At 47.8% G+C, this 15,040-nt stretch overlaps 1 protein-coding gene across 1 annotated transcript in view; it reads left to right on the top strand.

The window, feature by feature from the left end:
- The first annotated feature begins 12,799 nt into the window (after positions 1-12,799).
- Positions 12,800-15,040, top strand: part of STT3B (STT3 oligosaccharyltransferase complex catalytic subunit B) — a 45,668-nt gene continuing 43,427 nt past the window's right edge. The window contains exon 1 of the mRNA XM_035130074.2: positions 12,800-13,417. Within this exon, the coding sequence (XP_034985965.1) occupies positions 13,110-13,417 (308 nt within the window). The 5' untranslated portion in view covers positions 12,800-13,109. The remainder of the gene's footprint in view (positions 13,418-15,040) is intronic.

The following is a 15,040-nucleotide window of genomic DNA, read 5'->3' as shown; positions in this document are numbered from 1 at the left end:
CGCAAATCAAAAACTTCATGATCCACGAATCTATAATGGGTTGTACAAAGAACAAAAGGGATCCTGCCTGGGTCAAAAGAAATGTTCCCAAATTCCACAGGCCCAGTGCTTCCTATCAAGCCTCGTTCTCAAATGAATAGCTGATCTATTCATCATGTTATATCTGCTAGCGAAAGATGTATATTTCACTAGCCGAAGGATGCAGTCAGTGACCCCATCAGTATTTTTCAATTTTAACTACTTGGGTCTGAAAAATACGCCAGGCTTCAGATATGGAATTTGATCAATCACATTCTGAAGTCTAATATGTTTAATGTCCCAACACTATTCGAACAGCATACAGACCACTGCAGGCCCTGCCTAAAGGAACAGTTCTGTAGTCAATGTTTCAGAAACCTATCCTCCACCAGTTCAATCCAGCAATTGCCTGTTAATTGGCTTGTGGATCAGATTTGTGAGCTTTTAATAGGGATATCATTTTAGCCCCAACTAGTATTTTGGTCCCAATCCTGACGGATTCGAAAGCCTGACCGCCAAACAATTAGCAATGTTATTTGTCATTCTAGTCTCCAGCAAGCAGGTTAACTCCTACTTTCTGACAGGCTTCAGATGTTTCAAAAGAATTATTAATCCTATTTAATTCCCCACCCCCAATGCCTAAAAAATCTCTTCCCGACCTTTCGCTGAGCTGGTAACCAGTATAATACTGAAGTGTAAAAAAGGACAACCTCATCTGAACACCTTCATTACCACTTTGAAAACTGTCACGGATGAATCACTTATTAGAAGCAGCACCTCCAAGAAAGGGGAATCAAGTTTTTTGGTGTGTTTTTTTTGCAGCAGGGATGTTCAAACAATCCTGCTATACCTGTAGAACAAGAAATACAATGGCTCAGATATACCGTAGTGAACAAACAGCAGCATCGCAAGAACAAATGACAGACTGTACGTTCGCATGTTCTTTTCTTTACACCAAACTTTTTCCAGCAGTATAATTTGTTCAATTAATCAAGAAATCTAAATATTGCAGGACAATAAGTAAATCAAATTATCTTTAGAATACCGTGTCCAGTTCCAGATGCCATGTTTTAAGACAAACATTTACTAATTGTGCCCAGTTTGGTGAGTTAGGTAAAGGGTAAAGGGACCCCTGACCATTAGGTCCAGTCACGGATGACTCCGGGGTTGCGGCGCTCATCTCGCTTTACTGGCCGAGGGAGCTGGCATTTGTCCACAGCTTCTGGGTCATGTGGCCAACATGACTAAGCAGCTTCTGGCGAACCAGAGAAGTGCACATAAACGCCATTTACCTTCCCGCCGGAGCAGTACCTATTTATCTACTTGCACTTTGACGTGCTTTCAAACTGCTAGGTGGGCAGGAGCTGGGACCAAACAACGGAAGCTCACCCCGTCGCGGGGATTAGAACCGCCAACCTTCTGATCGGCAAGCCCTAGGCTCTGTGGTTTAGACCACAGCGCCACCCACATCCCTCAGTTGGGTGAGTTAGGGTTGCCATATTCCCAAGAGTGAAAATCCGGACAATGTTGTTGAGCTTTTTTGGATCAAAATAAAGTTTTGGGTAGGGTTACCACATATTGACAGGCCTTTCCAGTCCTGCCTGGGCCTTCCCTAGCGGTGGCAGAGGCCCTCAACAGCTGCTCAAGCTGCACCAATGGGAAGGCTCAGGCAGGAGCAGAGAAGCCGCAGAGCTGCTGCAGCCACCCACATCCCCTCCAACATGGCATGAGCTGCCGCTGGGGCCATTGCTGCTTCTGGGGAAGGCCCTGGAAGGACTGGAAAGGCCACGGAGCCGCCAACTGCAGCTGTTACATCTGCTCCATGGCCTCTAAGGTCCTGTCAGGGCCTTCCCCAGCAGCGGCAGTGGCCCAAATAGAGGGAATATGGGCGGTTGCGGCAGCGCAGCAGCCTCTCCGCTGTTAGAGATTCATTCCCCGTGTTTGCATTCATGGGATTGTTGTCTGTCACATGACTGTGTATGTTTTGACTCCACACAGTGGGAAGTGACGAAGATAGGATGTTTGTGTTACTATGTTCTGTGAAGTGGGACTATTGTCCTTTGTTCTTTCCCTTTTGCTGCCTGATGCTAGAGAGGGAGCCATGTTGCAATGCTCCGTGTGTGTTTATATGTAAATGTAGATTAGCCAAATGCTGAGTTGCTGAGGTCTGTTACACAACTGCGCAAACTCTGCGGATCGGTAAGTGTGCTGATGTCAGTTAGCATCAGTCGCTGTTATGTTCGGGCTGGAGAAAGCTTTTGAAGCTCCCGAACGATCGACCAGGAGGGAGAGAACATGCTAGTTAGGCATGTGTCTCTGCCAGGGTCCTACTTGTGAGTAAGAGATCCTAACATCTGGTCCTGCCTGGGTCTTCCCATTGACCAGCTTGAGCAGCCATTGGGGGCCACCACCACCATTGCTGCTGCACAGGAAGGCCCAGGGAAAAAAACAAAACAATAAAAACGACAACACACACACACACACCGGAAAAATACCAAAACAGCCAGGCTTGTGGCAGCTGCGACTCCAGTTGCAATGCCGCCACCGCTGTGGCACCTCTCTTCCTCCCCCGTATCCTCACTCTCCCTCACCCTGCCCCGACCCTCCTATCGCTTCCACTGCTCCAGGTCACACCCTCCCCTGGATTTTTTTTTAAGCTCCGAAAAAAAGTTCAGATAAAAATCCCTGGGTTGCCATATGTCCGGGAAATTCTGGACATCTCTTGAAATTCAAAATTTCTTCCCAGGTGTCATTTTAGGTATCCAATTTCCAGGCATGTCTGGAATTTTCCAGACATATGACAAACCTAGGTGAGTTGTCTCAACACCAAGTCCTAGAAGGAACAGTTGAAAGAGGTGGGTATGTTTTATCTGGAGACGATTATGGGGAGATATGATAACAGTCTTCAAAGGGGGCTGTCAGGCATAAATCAAAGACATTTTCTTTGTTGTTCTAGTGGATTAAAATTGCAAGGAAGCAGATTTTGGCCAAACGTTAGGAGAAGCTTTGTGATGGTAAGAACAGGAATGGTGGGGGGGGGGGTTACATTTAATTCTATCAAATTCGGACTTTGTGGAACGAAACACAGTTGTCCATCGAAATTTACTTTATCCAAATTTTTAGTGTCAGTTCACCAGTTAAACAAGAAGTACAAAAATGCATATACTGTATTGGGGATAAATGTGCATTAAAAATGCATATATTAGCAAAAATAACATACAAAAACAGGTTATATTAAGGAAAATTGCTTGACCAAAGTGCAATTTTAGTCAAAACTGCACAGGAAAATGATCCTATTAAGAGAAATTTGTACTGAAATCCTGATGAATTTTCACGAGATATTTTTTAAAGAAAAATTGCAAAGTGCTACAGAAATATGGAGAACCGAGCAACATCTTGGGACAGGTGTTTCCAGCTCCCCCACCTGTTGCCTTTGGAAGCTTTGTAAGAAGCTTCTGCAGGAGATGGACAGGGAACAATGACATGGGAGGGGTGTTTCTAGGTCCAATGAGAAACTGTCGTGCTCCCTTTTTATTTCTGCTGCTGGATGATGTTGATGTTATATTTATAGTACTGAAATGTTGTTGCTGTTTGCACATTGTTGCACTTTTATTCTGTTGTTATGGAATCAGTTTTGCACTATTTGATTTTGAAATGTATACCTGTTTTTCTAGGCTGTAATCTGGGAGAATTGAAATAGACAGACCTTTCTATTCCAATGTAAGAGATGTTCAGTTGTGGAAAATTGTCGGTTCCCTTTTTCCTGGGGGTATTTTGCTTAATGCGGGAAAGGCAAAGGCCAAACAGAAATCTATCAGGGATTCACTGTGGCTGTAGAGCAGGCATCCCCAAACTTCGGCCCTCCAGATGTTTTGGCCTACAACTCCCATGATCCCTAGCTAATAGGACCAGTGGTCGGGGGAAATGGGAATTGTAGTCCAAAACACCTGGAGGGCCGAAGTTTGGGGATGCCTGCTGTAGAGCCTGCATGAAGCAAAAAGGTGGATTCGATTCCCTCTGAGGTCCCTTCCACCTCTTTAATTCTGCATTTTTCTTTCTCTGGCTCAGGTTTACAGCCTACACTTACAAACCCGGCAAATTTCATTTAGGATATGAAAACGGGAATGCTCCAAAGTCGAGAAGGTTGTTTACTCTCTTCTGTTTAACTTCTGGCACAAAATAAATCATTTGCTAGAAACAAGATTGCCTAGGATGAACATGCACAATTTGTTTTGGCTAGCTAAAGAATCAGCTTTCCCAGCACTGACTATAGGATCCAAACATATGGAATGATATATCGCATTAGTCAGAGTAGACCCACTTCAACCGACTGACTCAAGTTACAAGACGGTGTATTTAACAGGCCTGCTCTAACTTAGTTGGATATCCCCCACTGTTTCTCCCAGATCTGTTTTAATGGAAACTAGCAGTTAGCAGCTCAATTTTGTCTCAGAAACACGCACATATATTCTTTATCAGCTGTACAATCAGTGCCATGGTATGCAGATATAAAGTTTCAGCATGAACTGAAAAATTGCATATTAAGGTTTCGTTTAAAGAGGGTGCTAGGCTTCACTGAGATTCCAGCATTGATTCCAGATGGACAACATCACAAATGTGCCTCTTAATCTGCATTATTGCATCTGTGGGAAGACAGTGGAAAACATTCAACACTAAATAGTCTCCATTAAATATTCTACACTGTTATTTATACGAGTATTTAGCATGAATTGTTACAGCACCTTCTACATGATGGAAACTACTCCAACCAACATAAATCAAAGATTTCCCTGGCCAATAGGAGCAACGCTACTCTATGTCCTTGTCTACATCATGTGTTTGTTTTCACATGTACAACGAGCAGTGCATGTTTATGGAGTGCAGGTAGATTAAACATATAGCTGGGGAAATCAGCAACCAGCTGACAGACCAAGTTTCAGGATAAAAGAACATGGAATTCATTGCAAAAATATAAAAATTGATTCTTTACACAGATGGCATTAGATTTGAACCAGCAACACTGTGGTTAAATCTGACAAGGTGGTAGAGGTAGGTGGGGTCTAATGCCAAATATGGAGACGATGGTAAGCGTCAGATAAGCATGCAAGGAGCCAAACTGGGTTAAAGAGGAAGCTTGGAGTGGTAATACATGTTGCTACAAAGCAGGCACACCTGTGCAACAGTCAGTGAGGGAGAGGACGACTGAAATGAGAACGGCATATTCCAAGTGAGCAGGGTGGAGAGAAGCTCTCATTGACAGGTTTGCAGCAGATCAGGAGGTCGTCCTCGGCATGTGCTCACTGGTGTTATCACAACTTCTTGCGGGTCAGACACCCCTGTCTCTTTTGGACCACAATATATTTATTATCTAGAAGGAGTTGGAGAAAGGGTGATGATAGGAGGCAGAGAGTGGGTTGAGCCCTGAATTGCACAGAAGCACCATTCCAATGGAGAGGCACACGCTACGCACTTCTCTGTGAGTCCCAACTAATCCAAGTGTAAAATGAACAAAGGCAGAAGGGAGGTAGGGAGAGGAGCCAAACTAACAAGGATTGGAGCAATGCAGCCTAGGACTGAACCCATAAAGTCTGAACCACAGGGCTTAAGAGGAAAGAACTCCTGCAGGTTTGATCACCTGAGAAAGTAGTTGTCTAGAGAGAGAGCGAAACTTGAACTAGAGTACCACTACTTTGTAAACAACAGGGGATCTAGATCTGCATACGGTGGGATCTAAGATCTCCACCATGGTGGTACATACGAAGATATATATAGTGTGCAAAAGAGGGCTCTGTGTCTGGTGGAGGGTTCTAATCCATAAGTAATGGTGTGTGCTACCATAATGGTGTGTGCTACCACCTGGGGACCCAGGTGGCGCTGTGGGTTAAACCACAGAGCCTAGGGCTTGCTGATCAGAAGGTCGGCAGTTCGAATCCCTGTGACGGGGTGAACTCCCGTTGCTCGGTCCCAGCTCCTGCCAACCTAGCAGTTCGAAAGCACGTCAAAATGCAAGTAGAGAAATAGTAACCGCTACAGCGGGAAGGTAAACGGAGTTTCCATGTGCTGCTCTGGTTTGCCAGAAGCGGCTTTGTCATGCTGGCCACATGACCTGGAAGCTATACGCCGGCTCCCTCGGCCAATAATGCAAGATGAGCGCGCAACCCCAGAGTCGGTCACGACTGGACCTAATGGTCAGGGGTCCCTTTACCTTTACCATAATTAGGAATAGTGGCAGTGCCTCAGTCATGGAGCATCTTCCATCAAGGCTCTAAGTAGGTCAAATCAGGATGTGCCCAAAATGGCTTGATTGGATTAGGGGCCAAACAGAAAGAGAATGGTGTTTGCTTTGTTTCCAGAGGTGTTGCTCTATAAGTGTATAGCTGGTGAGAGTCTCTCTTACTGACTGATATTAGCAAGTTCACACTGCACCTTTCCTTGTCAGCCTAAACTTTTGGTCTGTAAGCTTTCCTGGGCAGCTCGGACAATTCAAGGTGCTAGGGCAGGCTTCCCCAAACTGCGGCCCTCCAGACGTTTTGGCTTAAAACTCCCATGATCCCTAGCTAACAGGACCAGTGGTTGGGGAAGATGGGAATTGTAGTCCAAAACATCTGGAGGGCCGAAGTTTGGGGAAGCCTGTGCTAGGGACATGCTTAAAATGACAGTAAGGCTGAGCTTGTCAGTAACGTGGAGACTCTTTCTGCACTGATTACATTTGCCTTGTAAGCGTATTTGTGGCCCAGTGTTGGGCTGCCGGTGATTTGCGGGGCTGCGTGGAGGATTAGTTTTATTTTATTTTTTCTGGTATTTTGTTGTATGTTTTGTTATGGCCAGTAGCTCAAAGAAATAAATTCTACTGATGTATGATATGTTAAAAAAAAATCTTCTTTAGATCTTAAAGATTGGTTTAACAGAAGCTCTCTCTCTCTCTCTCTCATTAATGCATTATGGTTATAATAATGCTGACATATGCAGGGTATTTATTTTTCTTTTATCATACATTAGATTAACTGAAACAGTTAGCAACTTTAAAGATCTGAAAAGTAGTAACATGGTGCTTTTGCAAAACCAAAACAGATGTGAAAAACTTGCATTTTCGCTGAACATGTATTTATAAATACACCATTATTCCTATCCAGGACAAAATTTTATGGCATTTGTATGCCACCCCATAATTTTTTCTGGGAGGTTTATAATAAAGAAGCAATTTTTAAAAATATATAAAAAATATGTACAAAATAAAACATGAAAGCATGAATCAAAAACTACATAAATACAAACAAAAAAACCTCACCATACCCCCAGAATTAAAACACGGGAAAAGTCCTTGCTTAAGGTCACAGCTGGGAGTTTCCCTTGAAAGCAAACAGCAGACCTGGTGAGGCAATTTTGTGTGGGACCATGGCTGGGAGAGAAAGTGTTAAGCTTCTCGCCACCACAACCCCCCTCATGGTGCTGACATTATCTCACACTTTCCTCCAGCTACCTATTTACATAACACAAAATGTGCATGTTAATTTCATTCACACATTTGGTTGTTTATTTAAAAATCATAAGCCCACCATTCATCTCCCAAAGGGAGCCCAGGGAGCCTCTTGAGAATAAAATTACATACAAACAATTTTAAATAGCTCCATAATTAGATTGGCTCTTACTGGGATCATTGAACTGAAAGAACCTGCTAGACTTTTACCTGTCCTTCCGCATACAACCCTCTTCGTTTGCGGTCCTGGGTCCCAGTTAGTTAAAAGCTGGCCCTTTGTCAGGCTTCAGGCACCGAGGCTCTGGAACCAGAAGGGGCCTTGGCTATCAACCCAATTGGACTTGCAGCAGCTGCCTGGTCCAAAATCATCAGGGGTTACAATCCAAGGCAACAAAGAGGGCGAGGAGCAAGTGTGTAATAAAAACCGAGCCGCGATCAAGACTGAAGGCAGCATTCAAAGAGAGGGAGATGGCACTTAAACAAGAGAGAAATTCCTCAGAAGCAAGCTGGACTAGTAAGGTAAAAGGTAACATAAAGGACCCCTGGACGGTTAGGTCCAGTCAAAGGTGACTATGGGGTGCGGCGCTCATCTCACTTTCAGGCCGAGGGAGCCGGCGTTTGTCCTCAGACAGCTCGGGCCATGTGGCCAGCATGACTAAACTGCTTCTGGCACAACAGAACACCGTGACGGAAGCCAGAGTGCACGGAAAAGCCGTTTACCTTCCCGCCGCGGCAGTACCTATTTATCTACTTCCACTGGTGTGCTTTCGAACTGCTAGGCTGGCAGGAATTCGGACAGAGCAACGTGAGCTCACCCCATCACGGGGATTCGAACCACCGACCTTCTGATCGGCAAGCCCAAGAGACTCAGTGGTTTAGACCACAGTGCCACCCACAACCTAGTCACAAGTAGTAACTAATATGGTACCCTCTGCAGGTTGTGGATTGCAATTCCTATCAGATTCAACTAGTACGGCCAGTGATTAAGAGATGACAGGAACTGCAATTCAGCAACAGCTGGGAGGCAACTTGTTGGCTACCCCTGGCCTGGATAATGTCCTCAAAGGCACAGTCCTCAAGTCAACCAGGCTTGGTGGGAAAACAGTGAATGGGTGATGCAGGATATAAATGACTACTGGGGAGCCCGAGTTGAGGTACCTCTTTCCACTCCAACACTTTGTATTTTTCTCCTCAACCTCCAATCAAGAAGATGCAAACATATTGCAACACAGAGGGTCTGAGCGTTAGAGAAGAAGACATTCAGTACACTTCTTCATGAAGATGAAGCTTTTTAACCTGTCAGTGACATACAATTCTGGCAAACACAATGTAGTAAAAATATAGGCCGATCTGTAAGTCTGATTGGTTAGCAAAACTGCCTACATTCAAGTGTGAGTCACTGAATGATGGTGATGAAACGTATAGATGCAAATTGGCTGTCAGATACGGCCTACAGAAGTCTTAAGTCTTTTTTTTATTGGGGCCGGGGGGGGGGGGGGGGAGAGGCAGGTGAAAACAGACCCAGACCTTGCTGCATCTAAGGTTTCCACATCTCTTGCAAGGAAGGAAGAGACGAGGCCCTGGTAACTGCTATTAAAAAATATATCCCAGGCTGGTTTAAAAGAAAATGTGTGAAAATACAGGATGGACCTTGATAAATGCTGGTGATGCTTTTAAGAGATAGCACAGGGTGGCAATAGGTCTGTGAGAAAGCTATTGCAGGTTTTCTCTAAACCTGTAACAAGAGAAGAACAATATACAGTACTTTGAAGAGGTAAGATGAAAGGCTCAGGCAGCACTTATATACAAGTGCTGTCATAGCCAGTTTCTCAGCACTTAAGAGTGCATAACATCACCATCCCTCGTTGAACTTTGGTTCTTTCTTTATAAAATTGCAATATGCCGCTTCTTCTGTGTCCCCCTCAGAAGGAACTCTCTGATCCATGCCTTGAACGTAAGATGTTTCTGGATCAGGCCAGCATCCTCTTCTCACAAGGGTCAACCGAGGGCCTAGGGAAGCTTGCAACCGGCCTTGAGCACAACAGCGCTCTCCACTCCTGCGGTTCCCGGCAACTGGCATTGAGAGGTGTATGCTCTCTGACAGTAGAGGTAGAACATAGCCATTGTGGCTAGCAGTCTTCTCCTCCATGAATTTGTCCATTCCAAAATTGTCCAAGTGGGTGGCCATCCTGTGGGAGCAAATTCCATGGATTAACTCTGCGCTGCGTGAAGAAGTACTTTATTTTGATTGTTCTGAATCCTCCAACATTTCGGCTTCATTGGATGTCCACACGTTCTAGCGTTCTAAGAAAGGCAGGAAAGCCTTTCTCTATCCACGTTCTGCACACCATATGTATATTTCTACACTCCTATCATGTTGCCTCTTCCTCATCCTTTATCCAAAACCCAAAGCCACAAACACAGGAACATTTCCTCCTAGGGGAGTTGCTCATCTCCTCTCTGGCCTTCCATCATCTCACTTCTATCCAGCATGCTGCTTTTGACATTATTCACATTTTCCATCACCCTGATCACATGACACCTCTCCATAAATTCACACACTAGCTTCCTGTCTGCGGCATCCTGGGTCCTTCACAGCCTTCACCTCCACATCTCTCCGTTCTTATACCGCAAAACATACGTGCCTGACCTTCATCCAACTCAACCACCCTCAGCCTTCTGCTGCACTTTTATTCCCTCAAATGAGACTGCCTTTCTCCCCCGTTGCCCCTTATGCCTGGACCTGCCTTCCAGAATGCCCCTACGAGGTAATCTCGCTTACCGGTATATCTTCCAGAGCTCTCCTCAAAACATTTTCCATGAAGTTATAGGCACAGCCCTTTAGTCCCAATACACTACGGTACTACTGTAACTTAACTAACGCATGTGTAACTGAACTGTTTCTTGTTTACACCTGCCTCTGTTTCCCTCCCTTATCTCCGTTAGACACAAAGGAGATATTTCAGAAATGTCTGGTTCAAGGGTGAGGAACCTTTCCCAGTTTGAGGGCTACATTCCCTGGTAGGCAACCTTCCCCAGGGCCACATACCAGCAGCGGTTAGCACCAGAGGCAAAAGCAGGTGGAGCAATGGATGTGACTTCTGCCTTTCTGCAGTGGGCGGCCACACACAAGTCACAATATACGCATATCTAAACTCAATGCGAGGAAGCAAGAGGCATCACCATTCTTCCAGGACACCTTTCAGCCCAGGCAAACCAAGGAGCAGGGCTGCAAATGGGCGAGGCTTGCAAAGGGGACAAAGTCTAGGAGACTCCCAAGGGCAGGATAGAGAGGTCTGGAATACTGCTTTTGCCCCTGATGTAGAGCTCCCCACTTGTTCTAGATTATAAGACACACTATGGCTTATAGCTTATATATGGATTGAGCTATATAAATAAAACAACAGCAAAATGTTTCAGGGCTATAGCAATTCCCAGACTAGCAAGCATTTCAATTGTAGTGACCAGAGAAAGAGCCACTTGTCATGCCTTGTTCTGCTTATGGAAATATTTCCCAGGGATGGTTGCCGGGTGCAATGCTACCTTTTGGAAACAAGATGAAGATCTTTGATTTGCCTAGGCTCTGTTGAGGTGTAAGTGGGAGCGGGGTATTCCCCCCAACACAAACATTTTCCTAATGCTGTTGGCTTTTTCAATTTCAATTTTTCATTTCTTCACAACCATTTCAAAACTGTAAGCTCAGACCCTCCCAAGTGTCCCTATTTTCCAGGGAAAGTCCCAGATTCACAGAAGCCGTCCCGGTTTCTGATTGCCCCACTTTTCCTTACGTCTCTATTTTCATCGGAGGGTATGGAATTATGCGACCCCCAAGCCAAGGAGATAAGTAACTATAGGACCTTTAGAAGACATCTGAAGGCAGCCCTGTATAGGGAAGTTGATTAATGTTTAATGATTTTTAAAACACAGTGGTACCTCTGGTTAAGAACTTAATTCGTTCCGGAGGTCCGTTCTTAACCTGAAACTGTTCTTAACCTGAAGCACCACTTTAGCTAATGGGGCCTCACGATTTCTGTTCTCACCCTGAAGCAAAGTTCTTAACCTGAGGTACTATTTCTGAGTAAGCGGAGTTTGTAACCTGAAGCATTTGTAACCCGAGGTACCACTGTATATTTTGGAAGCAACCTGGTCAGATGGGCTGGGTATAAATATTATGATTATTATTGAACAGGATGTCCCTATTTTCATTGCAGAAATGTTGGAGGGTATGTGAGCTGCTCTGAAGGACTAAATAAAGCAGCACAGGAGCTTCAGCAGAGTACTAACAAAATAAAAGTCTGAGCAATACGCACGAGAGGTTTCACGGCATACATCAGGGTGGTAAAGGGGAGCACTGAAGCAGGTAGAAAGGGAAAGGGACATTCACTGCCACTTTTGCCCCTCGAGAGTCAAGCAGTGGCTGCAAAGCTGATCCTCTGAAGAGTGTGGCCAAATGCAGGAACTAATCTGCATCGCCTGCTCCATCTGGAAAGAGGCTCAGTTTAATTTGCCTTTGTCCAGTTCATCACTACTTACAGGAAAGCATCCAGAGAGTTTCCACAGGGCTAGTCAGCTTTACGCAAGAAGAGCCTGACAAGCCACAACAGCTGCAAACTACAATCCCCAGGATGCAACGCTCCCCGCAAAGCTTCGCAAGCCAGACGTTGGCCCCCCACTGCAGACCCTGCTGCGAAAGCGGCGCTAGCCTGAGAGGCCGACGCTCCCGTGCACCTCACGTGACGCGCAACCAAACCCGACCACCTCTTAGCCTGCGAATGGTTGGGACCCTTGGCCAATCGCACCCTTCCACTTAGCACAGGCATTTCGCCATTAGTGGAGGCGGTTAGGGCCTCCGCCTCTCTCCATTCCGCGCCCTGCGGTTCTGGGCTCCGATTGGTCGCCGGCCTGCCCTTTTGAAGTACCTGTCGCTCTCTGACAGGTTAGTAGGGAGTTCCCTCACGGAAGGACGGACGGAGGAGAAGGAGGTAGAGCGGTAGGGGCGACAAGTGGGGCGGGCCTCGCTTTTGGCTCCGCCCATCCTGGTGCGAATGTCATCGGATGCTTCGGCCTCAATTAACCACCTCCAGTCCCTTCTTTCCGCAGCCGAATCTTTCCTGCCCCCTCCGCGCGCGCGCGCCTCGTGGCACGTCACTCTCCCGTCAACTGATTATAACACCATCCCGAGCCAGCGTTGCCTCATACGGAAGCTTTTTTCCCTCTCTTCCCCCCCCCCGCTCACCCGCGGCTTTTGCTCCGCCCATCTCGCGCTCTCGGCCCCGCCTCCTCCCCGCCCCCCGCCCTTCCCTTCACATCGCGCGCGAGCTGCTCCGGTCTCGCTCCCGCTCTCCGCCCGCCTCGCGCCGCACTGGGATGTTGGCGGCGGCATCGGGCGGCAGTTCCCGGGTCGCTGAGGAGATTCAGGAGGAGGAGGCGGGAGGCAGGAGGCACCGCCGCCGCCTGTGAAACGGGCGCAGTAAGGCGTCGCTGCCTCGGCTCCCCTCCCTCCCTCCCTCCCTCCGTCGGAGAGCGCGCTGAGGGAAACGGGGCGGACTCTGCCCTTCCTCCTCCTTCGCCGCGCGTGAGGCGGAGAGGCAAGCGAGGAGCCCCGGGGAGCAACATGGCGGAGCACTCGGCCCCCGACCACAAGCACAAGCCCGGTGCCGCCTCGTCGTCCAACTCCGCCGCCGCCGCTTCCCAAGCGCTGGCCAACAGCAGGGGTTCCTCCTCCTCGTCGTCTCCGTCGACGACCGGCGCCGGGCCCCCGGCGGGCGGGGGCGGCGGCCTGTCGGGGGGCCTGTCGCAGCCGGCGGGCTGGCAGTCGCTGCTCTCCTTCACCATCCTCTTCCTGGCCTGGCTGGCCGGCTTCAGCTCCAGGCTCTTCGCCGTCATCCGCTTCGAGAGCATCATCCACGAGTTCGACCCCTGGTAAGTGAGTTTGGGAGCAGAGGGCGAGGAGGAGCAGGGGATCCCCCTCGCCGCCCGCCTGCAGGCTGTGAGGCAGGATGCCGCCGGCCCGGGTAGCCGGCGGGGGGACGTTGAAACGGAGCCAGGGAGGAGGAGCGGGGTCGGGCCCTCTGCACAACCGGGTACTGGGAAGAGTCTCCCGGGGCCAAGCGCGGAAGGGATTCGGAGCACGCGGCGCGAGGGAGCGAGTGCTAGGCGTGGTTTTACGGGACCGGCGAGGAGCCCTTTGTGGGTGAAAGGTCCCTTCCTGCGCCCGCAGATGCTCCGGAGCGGACAGGTAGACCTTGAGGGGCGGCTTCTTTCCATCCTGGGCCGAGAGGTCGCGCCCCCCCCCCAGCCCTGCTCGTGCACTTCATTCGGCAAAACTTGTGCAGCGCCCGCTTCTCCTCGCCGCCGCTGCGGCACGGGCGGCGTGTGCGTTGGAGGAGCAGGAGGAAGGGGGGAATGGCCGAAGGAGCGGCTGCAGGGGGAGCGCGGAGAGAGAGAAGGCTGCTGCTTGACGGGACGCTGGTCCGTGAGAGGGGCAGGCGGAGGCTGCTGCTGCTGCTGCTGCTGCTACGTACAGGTGGGTCGCCGTTAGGTGTAATACCTGCGTGCTGTGGCAGAGGGTTCTGCGGAGCTGCCTCTGCAATCGTGTGTAGGGAAATGAGTGCAATCCCACCAGGGGCTAAGCATTTCGCGCTGTTTCTCTGGATTTCTGCTTCCCAAGGGGGCATGTTGTGAACCGGGCTATGAGAAATCTCGGGGAACGGTCTGCACAGCATTTGGGACGGGAGAGCAAATCGGGAAGTTGGAAGGGTAGCGTAGGTAACCCCATCTAAAATATTGAAAATTAGTGTGGCGTTGGTGAAATGTGAGATGTGATTTTTGGTATTCAATCTTTTGATATACTGTATTGGTATTGTTAGGCATGCAGTGTCGCTTTGCTTCAGGATGGTTTTTCATGAGACTTTGCTTTGTTTCCATGTAAAACAAGTATAGAGGAGGTTTAAACCACATCTCATGGAACATACTACATGGCTGTGGTCTCTGCTAGAGAGAATGTATGAGTTGATTGCACATCAGATTTTATCCAAATAGCACTGAGGAAAGTGCAGTCCTGAGGTCTGTTTCTGCAGGCTCAGGAATACTTTCTGTGCTCAGTTGCCCCATGCTGCATTGATTGGCTTTAAATTGACACTTTATGTTGTGGAACAGTTCATTTCTGAATGTAATGGCAGGTTTTAATGCATCATGATAGGGTTATTTCTGACTGAGAGCTTCCTGTGTCGCCACACAGTTGCATGGAGATGTACATTTCTGCCCTTATATTGGATTGCATCACTTATTTTAATCTCATTATTTCCAGCCTGCCATGTGGGTTACCATATTTCTCATAAGAGTGGGATGCATTTGAGAAACTGCCACATGTTAAACTGTGAGGAATCCTGAGAGCCACTTCACACATTACATCAGTAATGTGATTAGATTACAGTAGTAATTAGTGTTGTCAGTGTGGTGCAGTGGAATAGAAGTTTGACTTGGACAGGATTTAGATTCATGGCCCTTGTCAGCTATGAAGCTCACTGCATGACAGTGGGTTAG

This window comes from Zootoca vivipara, chromosome 12 (assembly GCF_963506605.1).
Source record: "Zootoca vivipara chromosome 12, rZooViv1.1, whole genome shotgun sequence".
NCBI classification, from domain to species: domain Eukaryota; kingdom Metazoa; phylum Chordata; class Lepidosauria; order Squamata; family Lacertidae; genus Zootoca; species Zootoca vivipara.
The sequence above is the reverse complement of the archived record's forward strand: the minus strand, read 5'-3'. Positions and strand labels throughout refer to the sequence as shown.